This window comes from Ceratotherium simum, chromosome 2 (genome assembly GCF_057802395.1).
Source record: "Ceratotherium simum simum isolate JZ-2026a chromosome 2, ASM5780239v1, whole genome shotgun sequence".
Classification (NCBI taxonomy): domain Eukaryota; kingdom Metazoa; phylum Chordata; class Mammalia; order Perissodactyla; family Rhinocerotidae; genus Ceratotherium; species Ceratotherium simum.
In genome coordinates, this window is record NC_141901.1 from 98,543,290 (window position 1) to 98,557,294 (window position 14,005).

General features: G+C 38.6%; 1 protein-coding gene across 10 annotated transcripts in view; it reads right to left on the minus strand.

The window, feature by feature from the left end:
• PATJ (PATJ crumbs cell polarity complex component) overlaps window positions 1-14,005 on the minus strand; it is a 308,284-nt gene that overhangs the window by 185,333 nt on the left and 108,946 nt on the right. For 9 of the 10 annotated variants that reach the window (XM_087417183.1, XM_087417192.1, XM_087417176.1 and 6 more), the window contains exons 25-27: window positions 13,784-13,894; window positions 10,003-10,080; window positions 174-273 (exon numbers count right to left, since the gene is read on the minus strand). In XM_087417183.1, coding sequence (XP_087273309.1) covers window positions 174-273; window positions 10,003-10,080; window positions 13,784-13,894 — 289 coding nt within the window. The remainder of the gene's footprint in view (window positions 1-173; window positions 274-10,002; window positions 10,081-13,783; window positions 13,895-14,005) is intronic. The other variant, XM_087417200.1, reaches the window with a different exon arrangement.

A 14,005-nucleotide genomic window follows, 5' to 3' on the forward strand; every position in this document is an offset into this window, starting at 1 on the left:
AGAAGCTTAGAGAAATAGTCACAAAAGTTAGAGAGAGGTAGACTTTCTTTTTCAGCATATGTTCCTGTACCTCTCCTAAGAACCCACAGCATTGCATTTGATAATTTATAACAATCATTAAAGCACAATTTAATAAATTCTGCATCCACTTCAAATAATGAAAAGGAACTCACTGTTGGTAAATGCGTCTTCATCTTCCTCTCCGTCGCTGTCACCACATGGAGCTTTATAAGGAGGCGGCAGCTTCATTGGAGGTGGGGCAGTTCCTCGCCTCTGAAGATGAAAAATTTGAGAAAAGGGTTAACTGCCTTTGCACAATCCTCTTCCTCAATGACTAACAGGGTAGAAAGGGAATCTGTAAATATTTTGACTGTATCCAACTTCAGTCACATCATGAGGGTTGTCAAACAAGTACAATTGATTCTCCTATGTTTATGCTCTTACGTAAAAGGGACTCTGTGATGTAAACACACCAATACAAAAACAGGAATTCAAAAGCACAGCTTTTAAGGCTGTTGAACTACCCAGAAGAACGCATTCCTTTCCCCAATGAGAAAGCCAATTATATGTATTTTCTTTATACTGTTAAAGTTTAATTTTTTTTGGTACCAACCAAATAATTCAAATGAGACATTTCAAAAATAAATCTAAATATAAAAACTATCCCCTGTATTAATTCTACAACATTTAAACTTTTTATTCAATTGTAGAAGGTACAGATTTCATTCCTAAAAAAATACTTGAAATGACATATCAAGATTTTCTAACTGAAAAGGTATTCATCTATAATTTGTAGATAGTCAACACACATTTTAATGTTTTAAAAAAGAAAGAAATCTTTATGATGAATACCTTTTGTATTTCTGTATAAGTATTCTTCAAATTTACACAACAAATGATACAGCACATCAACATCTGGTTCAAACAGACTTACTTAAAGTAGAACAAAACACTATGATCAGATTACCTTCACGCAATGTAGACATTTTCTTGAACGCCGGGAAAAATAAAACATGCCAAACTTTAGTGAGATCCAAGCTTCTAAAAAGAATAAGAGCTGATACACCCAAGCACTCCACCAATACCAAAATAATGGGATTAAGATTTGTTTTGCTACAGCATTTCAATAAAGTACATTCAATTATGCTTTATACGACAAAACCACTAATGGCAGGATACACTTCAGTAAATGGACAACGACTGGTCCATTACAGAAAGCAGGGGTGTAATAAATGTCTCCAAAGTAGAAAACACTATTTGAGATCCATAAAGGAAAACACACATCCAAATGTATTTAAGATAATGTTTAACCAAAGCAGTATTTCATATATACGTAGAAAATCCAAAAATCAACAAAATGCAAGTGATGAAGGAAGAGGAGACGCCAAATACAAAATGCTAATTAAGCAATAAAAGGATTCAGAAATGTGATCACAGTGTCGCTTTAGTTCTTGCTTGAAAAAACTTAAAAGTGAGTTAAATGAAGAGTAAAAAGGCAAATAAATTCTTTTCAGTAAACCTTTTCCTCAGAGCCAGATCATTCTAGGTCAAAGACAGTACTCAGAACAAAGACAGCCAGCTTTTAAAATAATATTAAGAGATACAAATTCTCTTTAATAGCACTTCTTTTATATTTAAGGGGAAATTGTTTATGCAGCCTACTTATTTAACTAACTTCTACCAACAGTCTTGAAAAGAGAAGACAAGATAAGCATGTCTTGGTCTCCCTCAAGTCTGAATGTGGGGTGCTACTGCACCTGAGAGAACGGTGTAGGCAGAGCAGGCTCTCCCTGTAGCAGTGAAGGCTGGAGCAGGGGACACACAAGGAGGCCAGGTGAATACAGTCTCCTTGAGCGCTGAGAACACAGATGGTGTGGTATCCTCCACTCCGAGAACAGTGCCTGGTACAGGGGAGGCCTCCCTTAACTATTTGCTGAATGAGTAAACAACTGGTTGTCACTCACGCTTTTCAGGTTCCCTGACATATTAACTTTGCGAAAAATGACAGTGACGCAAACGGTTTTTGCCCAATAGTGTTGCATATTAATTTTGTCTGGTAGAGATGCAAATTATTTTAGTTCTATAGAAAGGATAACTCCAAAGGTTACAGCTTTATTGCCCTGTAAGACATTAATCAGTTTTGTGTCTAAATTTGAGTATTCCTTGAGCATTCCTTCATTCAGCAATTACAAATACTTCGCTCTCTCCAGTTCTCTCTGAACCAGGCTAACCACCTGGTTAGTTCCCTCGTTAATAAGTTAAATAGATACATGGTACCTGCACATTTTGCATAATTTTATAGGTCATATTTTTATTTTTTCTTAAATTATACTTTGTCAGTTTTGGAGGTCCCATTGAGATGTTCAAGTAGACTCACCTTCCAGAACCAACTGAATTGTGACTCTTGAGATGTGCAATCAGGAGCTGTTTAAGCCCATATATGTGATTTCTCAGCTCCCACAGTAAATCCCTGGTGGCAACAGAACTTTGTCTTTTTGACTCTGCTTCTCTGTTTTTTATTTCCAATTCTATGTTTTTGTTTCTGATACTAGGCCAAGTTGGGTTTTGATTTGTACTTGGGCATTAAGTTATTTCCCATTAGTAGCAGTAATAAATGGAGTTTGGTTTTATGGTTCTGACAATTTAGTGATACTTGCTGGGACGATGAGAATCTATTATATATTGGTTCTATAGGGATCTATTGGTTAGATGTATTGAATCTAACCAATAGATCAATCTACTCAATAGACTATTGGTTCTATAGAGATCTATTCTCTACCACTTGAGAGACAACAGCGAATGTATTTGTTAGTCTCTGTTTGCCTGTTGGTGCTTTTGTACAAGAACATGTCTCGGGTCCACTGGAAAGAACACTTTTTGACATGCAGACCAGCAGGTTTTTGCATTTCTGCGTCTACCTCTGACATAAGGCTAAAGCTGGGGGACAGGCCGAGAGCACTCTGTGTCTGCAATTGAGAAAAGGCCTCACCTCTCATGGTGAGTGTGAAATATCTTCATGCCTTCAGGGGGTATTAACAGATTAGATGTAAGTCTCCTAAAGAATCTCTTTCTGATTGACTTACAGAGACCAATAAGCATTATTTAAACCTAATATTCCCTAAATTCTAATAAACTTTAAATAAGTTAATAAACTCTAAAACTCTAAATTCTATTATTCGCAATGTCAGAGTGTTCCAGAAAATAGTGGAACTAAACTTCTATTACTTTAGATGTGCCAGCCTTTTAATTAAAAAAAAAAGAAAAAACTCTTTTCACAGAAACCAATAACTCCAAAGCATTTTTATACAAGAATCCAGATTCACAAAATCAAAGTGATTTGGTAATTTTAATTTAGAAACAGCTATACTTTCTCCCTGATCTCCTTGGTCTTATTGGTGTGGAGTAAAAAAAAAGATGTATATGACTATAAAAACCTTTATACCGGGGCCATCCCAGCGGCATAGTGGTTAAGTGCACATGCTCCGCTTCAGTGGCCCGGGGTTTGCAGGTTCGGATCCCAGGCATGCACTGATGCACCGCTTGTCAAGCCATGCTGTGGCGGCATCCCATATAAAGTAGAGGAAGATGGACACCAACGTTAGCCCAGGGCCAATCTTCCTCAGCAAAAAGAGGAGGATCGACAACAGACGTTAGCTCAGGGCTAATCTTCCTCGCAAGAAAAAAAAAATTTATACCAACATTGCATGATACTCACATGTCTATATGCTACGAATGTATACAAACATATACATATATTGATGTATATAAGAACATCACAAATATTTACACGTTAACCTGAGCATTATCAGCCAACTTGAAGGCTCAGCACAATGTGGAATATCACTGATGGAGCACTGTACTATCTGCTGCTGTTAAGAATGACCAGACAGCGTGCACCCTATAACCCTCTCAGTGCCATCAGGAGGTTCACAAGGTCACTCGGATCTCTGGAAAACGCCTCCATGAGGTCCCCATAGTCCCAGAGTCTAGCACGTACAGGTTTTTCACTGGGAATAGATGTAGGTCTTGAACACCAAACTATTGAGGCACACTTTACACATAATAAAGTGACTCACTTGAAGCACTCACTTGGAATAGACACACTTTTATAAGTTTAACACAGACTATATTTTTAGGGACTATTATGTTTGGTGGCAGACAGCATCTTCATTTGGTAATACACAAAAAGAAAAGGAAGATAACAGAAGATGACGACTTCTCTCCTAGGTAACACCTCCCAGTTGTGACCAGTGTCCACAAGTCCCTCAGGAGAAAGAGTGTGAAGTAACACTGAAGAGAAATTGAGAGAGAAAATACCACAGAGCTGCTATGAACCCACAGTTAATATTAGTGTCTCTATGAATCCTGACTGCCTCTTGTTTCACAGTCTGCATGACGAGAACAGGTCAGAAAAGACTGACCTGAGAAAACAAAACAAGAAAAAACCAGGCATTTACTCAAGGCCTGCTCATTGTTTTTTTTTTTGTTAATTTTTTAGTCACTCTCTCTTTTTTTTAATGTGAATGGTCTCAACCCAAAATTTAGATTTCTAGCCTAGACCTCGAGTAGTAATGAGTTTCAGGTGATTTTTATTGTCTCACCCTGGATTGTCAGTAATTCTAGAGAACACGTATCCCTTCTGTATTAAAGAGGAAACAATGCCTAAGGGGAATTGCTTCTGATGATGATAACTCTTACAGAGAGGGCGTAGTCATCATCTGACCTCCCAGCTCCGGGAAGCCTCCCGGCTTGTGCCCCTACAGCAGCCCGGGCGTGTTCCTGTCACGCTACCTACACTTGTGTTTATTCACCACATGTCACTTCATCCATGCGCCTCTGGGAGTGAAATGCTCTGTCATTCCAGAACGTAGTCTAATGCCTGGCACATAGGACGTAATTTCAGAGAGGAGCAATAGAGTAAAGTACATCTTGTAACTGCTGAAACAGAATCCTGTCACGGAGACGTGGATTCCAGGACGACTTCTCCTGCTGCCATGTTAGCTCAGTGGTTAGCTGTTCTCTACACCACAGAGCTCAGCTGGATAGACTTACACTGACTTTTGGGTGTACTGGGCTCTTACTGTATTTTTTTTATTCAGATGCAAATATCCTTCCAATGTATTGAAATTCAGTTTGGTTTAATGGAACAGGCCAAAGTTGATAAGAATCATACATTTATCTTTTTCCTTCTTTGGATCCTACGTGGAATTTTCCTGAATCAATTACATTACCCTGTCCCCCAGAGCAATTAAATTAGTAATCAGTTTATTCATCTATGTGTGTTTATTGTCTGCGGCCCCACACACCGAGCCCTGTCTGTTTCCTCTCTGATGTTCTATCACCAGACGCCGAACAGTATCTGGCGCACGACGGGCTTGCAATAAACAGACGATGAATGTTCAGATCTTAGAATCAACGTGAGAACTGATGAAATTCCAGTGATAGAATAGTCTAAATATTCTGAGAAACTCTACTTAACCACATAAAAATGACAGATAAAATTTCTAAAATGTGTTTTTGTAACATGTGACTGAGGCCAGAAACAACCATAAATCCCAAATCAGAAGGTGCAGGGGCCTGGGAGCCCTGGAAGGGGGCTGCCCAGGGGACAGGTGGGAATCCCTGGTGACAGACCAGAGAGCTTGTTTTGTTGCCTCCAGGATTCTTTACTCACTCATCCAGTATGTACTGTGTGCCTGTTAGGTCCAGGCTGAGTTCCGGGCACTGGGGACAGGGTGACAGAAGAGACCCTGCCCTTACGGGCTCACATTCCGGCCCTTTCCATATGTCACGTTCTGTGGTCTTCTGTCTTGCCCCCAGTTGCATTAAAGCAGCAGTCGCTGAGTTCTATGAGGTTTGCTTTGCCCGACTAGAACGCAAGCTCCAGGGGGCAGGGAGTCTCTGTTTGTCTTTAAAAGCTTCACTGCAGGATACTGACAGTATCCTGTCACAGAAGGATAGACATAGAAAAAACTGCACACATTTTAAAGCGTACAGTCTGAATCCATCACCCCAATCAAGATAGTGAACAGAACCATCGCTCCAAAGTTTCCTCGTGCCTCTTTTTAACTCCTTCCTGGCACCCCGTTCTCCGCAACTACTAATCTACTCTTTGTCACTACAGGATGTATCTTCTAGACATTTATATAAACGTAACCACGTAGTCTCCAGTTGTTTTATCTAGCGAGGGCGAGGGATTTAACTAGGCCCAAAGCCTCCACTGGAGGTCCAGTTAGGCGGGAGGTGGAACCAAAGACATCACCTCCCAGCCCAGTCCCTGCAAACGAAGCCGGCACCTCCGACAGGCTGAGAAGAACTCTGCAGTAACGACCTACAGCCTGCACACACCAACACCTCTACGAGCAGTGCCACGGTCTTCCCGAGTCCACACATTATGTGTTTAGTAACAGCTGCCAAAAACAAACCACAGAATCCTGAACAGCCAGTACATGCTACTGCTACTCTTTACTCTTCATCTCTGGATTAGGGTCGGGACTCAGAGAAGGTGGCAACCAGGTGGAAAGAGACGGTCCTATAATGTGGTCAGCAGCCCTCTGCTCCTTTCCCCTTCCAAGAACCTTCCCCAGTGCCCAAGGCCCCACGTACATGTTTGTAAACAAAGTTCTCGGCAAGCATCCAATTCAATTACAGCTTTTTATTTTTCTTTAACAATGTGAAACCTGCAATGAGTGAAGTAAAAACAAACAAACCAAAATCCTGATCACAGAAGACAGCAGAGTACCTCCTGGCCTTGGGCTTGGCTGGAGGCGGAAGAAAAGAAAGAAACAAGTACAACGGTGTTCCCTGAGAATTCCTCACAAGCCCCGACTCACCCAGGGTGGGGAGCTGAATGCATTCCACGTGGCTCAAATATTTCCAAGCCAAAATACCTGGCAAATACAAAGAGAGAGCTGGCATCGTTTCAGTGATGTTAGATCTAATAGATGTGAAGGCGTTACTAAAGAATGCCACACATTAATAAAGGGGTCAATTCCCTAGGAAGATATAAAAATTTTAAGCTTGTAGACACCTAACAAATTAACTTGAAAAAATGTAAAATAAAAACTGAAAAACTACATGAAAAATAGACTAATTTGACCATCAAAATGGGAGATTATTAGATCACCCTGACAAAAAAAGAATCAGTTTGTACAAAGAATATCTGAATAACTCAATTAATTAATTTGCCCGAATGACTCTGTATAAAAACCTGTACCAAATATTACTAGATGGTAGCTATTTTAAATCATAAATAGACATTTACAATAACTGACAATGTGCTCGGCCATAGAGAAGTCTTAACCAAAGTAAAAGAATATTACAGAAACTGCAATCTCTGATTAGAACTGAAGTATGTTAGAAAACAGTAATAATAAGTTTTTTAACAATATTCATATAGAAATTTAAACATACATTTCTAAATAAACTTGGGTAAAAAAGAAACCATAATGGGAGCTAAAAAAAAAAAAAATTTAGTGCCAAACCATAGAAATTCAACCTAAAATCTTGAGATGCAGGTAAAGAGGAACTTAGAAGGAAATTTATGGTCTTAAATGATTATTTTAGAAGAGAAGAATGGCTAAAAATTAATAAACCCTACAACTAGCTACAGATTACTAGGGGGGAAAAGGAGAATAAACCCCAACAAAGAAGCAAAGCTACATCAAGATGAGACAAAACTAAGTAAGCAAAATAAAGACACACAGAGGAGACTAACACGATTCGAAACTTAATTCTTCAAAAAGACAAGTTAAATGGAAAATTACGTTCCAGATTAATTAAGAAAAAGAAAAATTAAAATAATAAATTATATTCAGAATGAAAAACAACTACTCTGGCTTGAGCACAGATAATACCGGTGAAGAGAACACACAACAACTTCACGCCAACAAATGTGAGAGACTAGGCAATGTCGATACTCCCAGAAAGGAGTCAGCAACCAAAACTGACTCTGGGAGAAACAGGAAATCTGAATAGTTCACTAACTGTTCAAGAACTGAATCACTATTTTAGATTTTTCCCACATAGAAAACACAGGCCCACGACGGCTTCATAGGCTAGTTTCACCAAACATTTAAGGAATAGATAATTATCATTTTACACAAACTTTCAAGAGAACTAAAAAGAAGAGATACTCCCACTATTCAGTTCAGTAGTCTCATATAACCAAACCCAATCTCATTCATGACCACAGATGCAAAATCCTAAAAGAAATAATACCAGCAACAAGCAAAAAAGATCATGACCAAATTCAGTTTAATCCAAGAATTCAAGATTGGCTCAGCATGACAAAATCTGTTAACATAATTTACCACATTAGCGGATGCAAGGAGAAAAAAACATTTATACACACACAATTATTTCAGTGAATGCAGATAATACATTTGCTAAAATTCAATACCAATGCCATTCATGATAAAAATTCTTAGCAAAATAAGAATGAAAGGGAATACTTCCTTAACCTGAAGGATTATCTATAAACACAGCACACGTCATATTCAATGGTGAAATACTAAAAGCAATTTTTCAAATATTAGAAGGAAATATGACAAGAATGTTACCTATCATTACTTCTATCAAACATGGCGGAGGTCTTAGCAGATATAATAAAACAGAAAGAAGAAAGATTGGAAGGAAAAAACAAAACTGCCTTTATCCAAAGTGGTTATTATGATCTATATAGAAAATCCAGAAATAAAGATCTACATACATAGTATTAGAATTTGAGATTCATATTCTTATTAAAAATATTCCTGTATATTGATGGATCACCTACACAAAGACACTAGAAGGCTCTACATGAAATATTCAATAGGTTTATCTTCAGGTGGCAGGTTTATGAAAGATTTTAATTTTTTTATTTCAGCATTTTGGTTTTCCCAGTGTTCTGCACTGGATTTTTTTATTTTATAAAAGAATAAGAGAATAATGTTACAAGATTTCAAATAAACAAATAAAAGTCAATTTTATGTCTACACACTAGCAACACACAGAAAATACAATTTAAAAATATTTAAAAGCAACACAAAATATACGAATAGCTAGGAATAAACCAAAGATTTATAATACTTTTTTCAAAAAAAGTATAAAAATTGAAAGACATAAAAGAAGAATCTAATAAATTCTAAATGGTATCTAAAAAGATACACCATGTTAATGGCTAAGTAGGTTCAAGATCATAAAAATGTAACTTTTTTCCAAATTAATCTATAGATTTGACTCAATTCCAATCAAAATCCCCAAAGAGTTTTTTTGTGGAACTTGACAAGCTAATTCTAAAATTTATACGAAAAAGAAAAAGGACACAAATAGGTGAGACACGTGTGAAACAAGGTTCACTACGAGGCCTCCGGGTTATGGTGGTGCAGCATTTGTGCCGGGAGGGACTCACGGCACACAGAGCTCAGACACCAATGCCCCCGACAGCCTGAGCCGGGACAGAGGGCATGCTGCAAATTAGTTATCTTTATGGGAAAAAATGAAAATTCACCCCTACCTGACATCATATCCTAAAACAAATTTTAGATCAACTGATTCTACTAGAATAGAGGTGGGGAGAATAGAGGTGGGGAAGCAGGAATGGGGGATTAATTCTGACTGACAGTAAGGAAGGTTTTCTCAGTAGATACCACCTTTGACCTGCCCCATGAAGGATGAAAAGGAAGAGCCACGTGGGCATGGACGTCCAGGCTGAGAGAACAGCGAGATCAGTCGCAGAAACTCCTGTGTGTGAGAGGCGTTTGCTGGGAATGGACAGACAACCAGCCTGCTGAACAGAGAGGAGGATGGCGACGGCTGACGGCGCTTTGTAACATTTCACACTGCGCTCCACGAGGTTTCTGGCCATCGCCTGGCCAGAACCAGTTATGTTCACGGAAAGGAAATACTACAAACACAGTACCTCTACCCTGAGACTCATCAAAACACCACTCAGTAATTGCCACTCACATATGCAAAAACAAACCAAAAACATTTTTGAAAAGCTTCAGAGGTTCAAGTTACCTTTTCTTTTTTGTCTTGGGTGTCCTGGTCCTGGTTATTAGCGATTTTGTTGGCCTTGTTATGCACACTAGGAATGACCTACCACCCCAGAAAGGGGCGTGGGAGGAGGGAGGAAAACATTTAAATGTCACACTCATTACATTTCTTAATGTAGTTTTTTACATAGTTAAAATCTTATGTAACTAACTCTCTGACTTCACTATAAAGTAAAGACATGAAGTCCAACTCAAGGAACAATATAACTTGGGAAATCTGACAAGCTATACACCTCGAAATATTGTGTGTGTGTGTGTGTGTGTGTGTGTCCAGAAAGTGAAGATGAAGAAGACTAAAAAGAAGGTCACGATACGGACTGTCACCCAAACATCTCATTTGGAAAATCTGGTTTTGGGGCGACCTAAGTTAATTTGTAGAACATAGGCTGCCCCATTTATTTGACAGACCTACCTTATTCCTCATTGTACTCCAGTTCCAGCAGGCTATCTGGCACACTGTGCACACTCAATGAGCATCTCCCTTCACTGTTAGCATCAACATGAATTACAATCCACGACACCATAGGACAAAGGCTCCGTGAGGGCTGGAATTTATCACCATCACCCTGGTGCTCAGACAGAGCCCAACACACAGGGGCCTCAATAATGTCTACACATGAATGAGACAGTTCAATTTCATAGAAATAATTTTAATTCTCAATAGTGCCAACAGCATAGATTACTTTTGACTCATTTCTTTTTGTAAAACTATGAAACATCTTAAAGAATATATGAAATTTTGAGGGATTTTTTTAAAGGCTCCTCAAATAGTTACAAATGACCTTGGCATAAAATCTGACAACAAACAAAGATTGAAAGAAAAAACAGATCTCTTTTCTCAGAAAATTAAAAGAACTGCCTGCCTAGGGAAAATTTAAAAAACAAAACTCAAAAATGCTTCTCTCTAAATGTAATTTAAGATTACTTTTTTTTCACTTTTAATATAGAGTCTAAAGAAATAAATTATTTTTGGAATAAATGAGAAAGTCTCAGAAACGTTTCATTTAAGTAAAAAACAATAGCAATGATATATCAATATATATTCAGTGCTTCCTATGTGAATAGACACAATGCCTAGCGCTTAATATTTACTTCTCTATTTAATACACATGGCAACTTAAGGTAGAGTTAAAAAACGGGTAGGTCCACAGGCATGTTTCTTGTCCTGAAGAATCTTAGAAGAGAACACTGCCTCCCTGACAAGTCTGAACGTCTGCCATCACTGGATCTGCTTTCTCCCAGGGAAACACCAGCTGCAGCTGAACAACACAAGCTCTTGGTTGGGCCAGAATGTCAGTTGCCATTCAAAAGGTTTACACTGTTTGTTTTTCGAATAGCAGAGAAATATATTTCCGTACACATAGCGTTAGCAAAATTTGGAAGACAAAAGGCTCACCAAGAAGACTGTGTCTTTAAGAAAAGTAGAAGAAAGGGTATTTCTTGTGAAAGTAAAAAATAGATTTGTATATGCTTAATATGCAAAATGTACATGTGTCAAGAAAAATTAGACAATATTATGAAACAGTGGTATTAGGGAAGTAAAAATGAAACATAGAAAAAGAAACAACACGTGATAATAAATTTAATGAACCAAAGGGATGACCCCAATTCCAAAAGGGTTTGTTTTTGAATATGAAAAAAAATACGTGATGTTGCTGTGAAATGCAGTTATGTTATTAAGTGGAAAAAATTACCTTGGCATAGAAACTATAGAGGAGTCAGTATAAATCATGGGTTCTGCTCTCAAATTAGCATTTGCCAAGTAAATCTAAGAAGATACACACATTTCGTTCTAGCATGCTGAAAATACAGTTGAGAAATTCAGGAGAAAAAGCTTAAAAAGGTAATGTATTGGTGGTATTCCTAAAACATCTGTTAAAAGCACAAATATAAAAAAAATAATAAAATACCACTTAAAGAAAAAAAGTACAAATATAAACACTACCACTCAATTCATGGTGTTGATGAGAATTTCCATGCGACCAAGGCACGTTTAGACATAAGGCCTTTGATGAGCCCAACGTTAGATGATGACTTTGGCAGTTTTATGGAAAGTCTCAAAGTCGAATGTAAACTGGTCAAAAATGATTAAACGTTTGGCTATATTTTCTCCTCCTGTGATGATCAATACTACTTGCAACAAGAAGTAAGCTGAGGAGAGCACCACTTTGCAAAGATATGAAACTTGATTCCTTTCAACGCTGCACTCAGCAGGAATCACTTTGTGCTAAAAAGCGGAACAAGCCATGGACACAGTAATGAACGCCACCGCCTGGACGTGCTCTCCTGGCTGGAACCACCGATAGTCCAGCGCCTGATGAGTGGATGCACCAGGTGGCAGTCTCTCAAGCTACGTGGGGGTCCGTGACTGAACATGGCATGATGCTGAGATTTTCTTTTATAGAACAGTTGAAATAAATTGCACTGTTTATATTATCCAAGCAAAAATTTCCACCTCAGCTCACCAGCAAAGGCTGGACTGAAAGCCTGGCCTTTTTGGTTGACTTTATAACCTATTTAAACGCTTTGAATGTTTTTTGGCAGGGCATTCACAAGTGGCCACATAAATGTATAATTTGATTGGCTCATTCTAGCTGAGAACTGTTTCTTCGGAAGTATCATTTGGCAAGGAGTAATCCGGCCAGTTTTCCTACTGAGCTGAGCTTCCAGTGATGGCCTCAACTACCTTCTCAATATTATAAGAGTTAAAAAGGGAATTCCAAAAAATCTTGAATTTCAAACGGCATGAAAATGAGAAGACTTTATTCAGGTCACCTCTCTCCACTAGTCTGGGTGGTGTAAGCACAGCGCTAAGACTGGAGGGGACCATACTGCAATGCAGTGCACCACAGCAACCGCGCTAGTGGGTCAGGCTGCAGCCCACTGCGTGCAGGCAGGCCACAAGTGTGTGGAATAGCATGGTGATGCCCCTGCCCTCGGGGCAGCCAAACATCTGTTTGCCTAGTTTTCCACACAAATACTATTTTCCATATGGCTTGACGTATAAAAGGTTGAAAAGCACTGTAGTACTGTATTTAAAAGCCAATTTTTTTAAATATGCAGTTTTTCTACTGTTCAAACTATGTTTTGAACAGCTGTCTTCCATTATAAAATAAAGAAAAATAAACATTGCTTCCAGTTACAAGGCTTAAGGGTGACATTTCTGCTGCACATGGCAATATAAAATACATATCCCGCCACTGACATCTGCATATCTGAGTTCTAATTCCATACCAAAAAAGTAATTTATTACAGGAAAAAATTTTATGATTAGATATTGCTATTTTTGAATTTGAAATCTCCAGCAGAACATACAATACAACATGTTTGTATTTTTACACGCTTTAACAAATATACAGAACATTCGCTAGTACCTCTAGAATGTCTGCATACCTGACCCTCTTCATGTTCAAAGTGTTTTATAAACAAAGTAACTGGTCATAAAAGTGAAGTAACTTGTCCCCAGGTTAGCAAAGCTGGTAATTAGGGACACAGGGAATGGAGAGCAGGTCTGTTTGACTCCACAGCCTGTGACTTAAACCAGTGCACACGGGAGCGACTCAGATTTGACTAGGAGCTCAAAATCAGAGAAAAAAAGGGGAAATTGAAGTTCATAACCCAATTTTTACGAAGCTAATGCTTTTTCTAGGTAATAGTAGAGTAACAGTGAGAATACATGGAAAAATACTTGGATGCAGATATAGAGAACATTTTTAAACTTTTTGAAAATAGGAACTAAAGCTTACTCTCGGAGTGGATGACAAGCTCTGAACGACGAACACCACAGGGTTTCCTGCATTCTTAATGGCCTCGACTGCTTCTCTGTGCGAGGCATTCTGCAAATCTACTCCAGACACCTAAAACGCAGAAGGAATTTATTTCAGTTAGAAAGCAGTAGAGGGCCGGCCCCGTGGCTTGGTGGTTAAGTGCACGCGCTCCGATGCTGGTGGCCCGGGTGCGGATCCCAG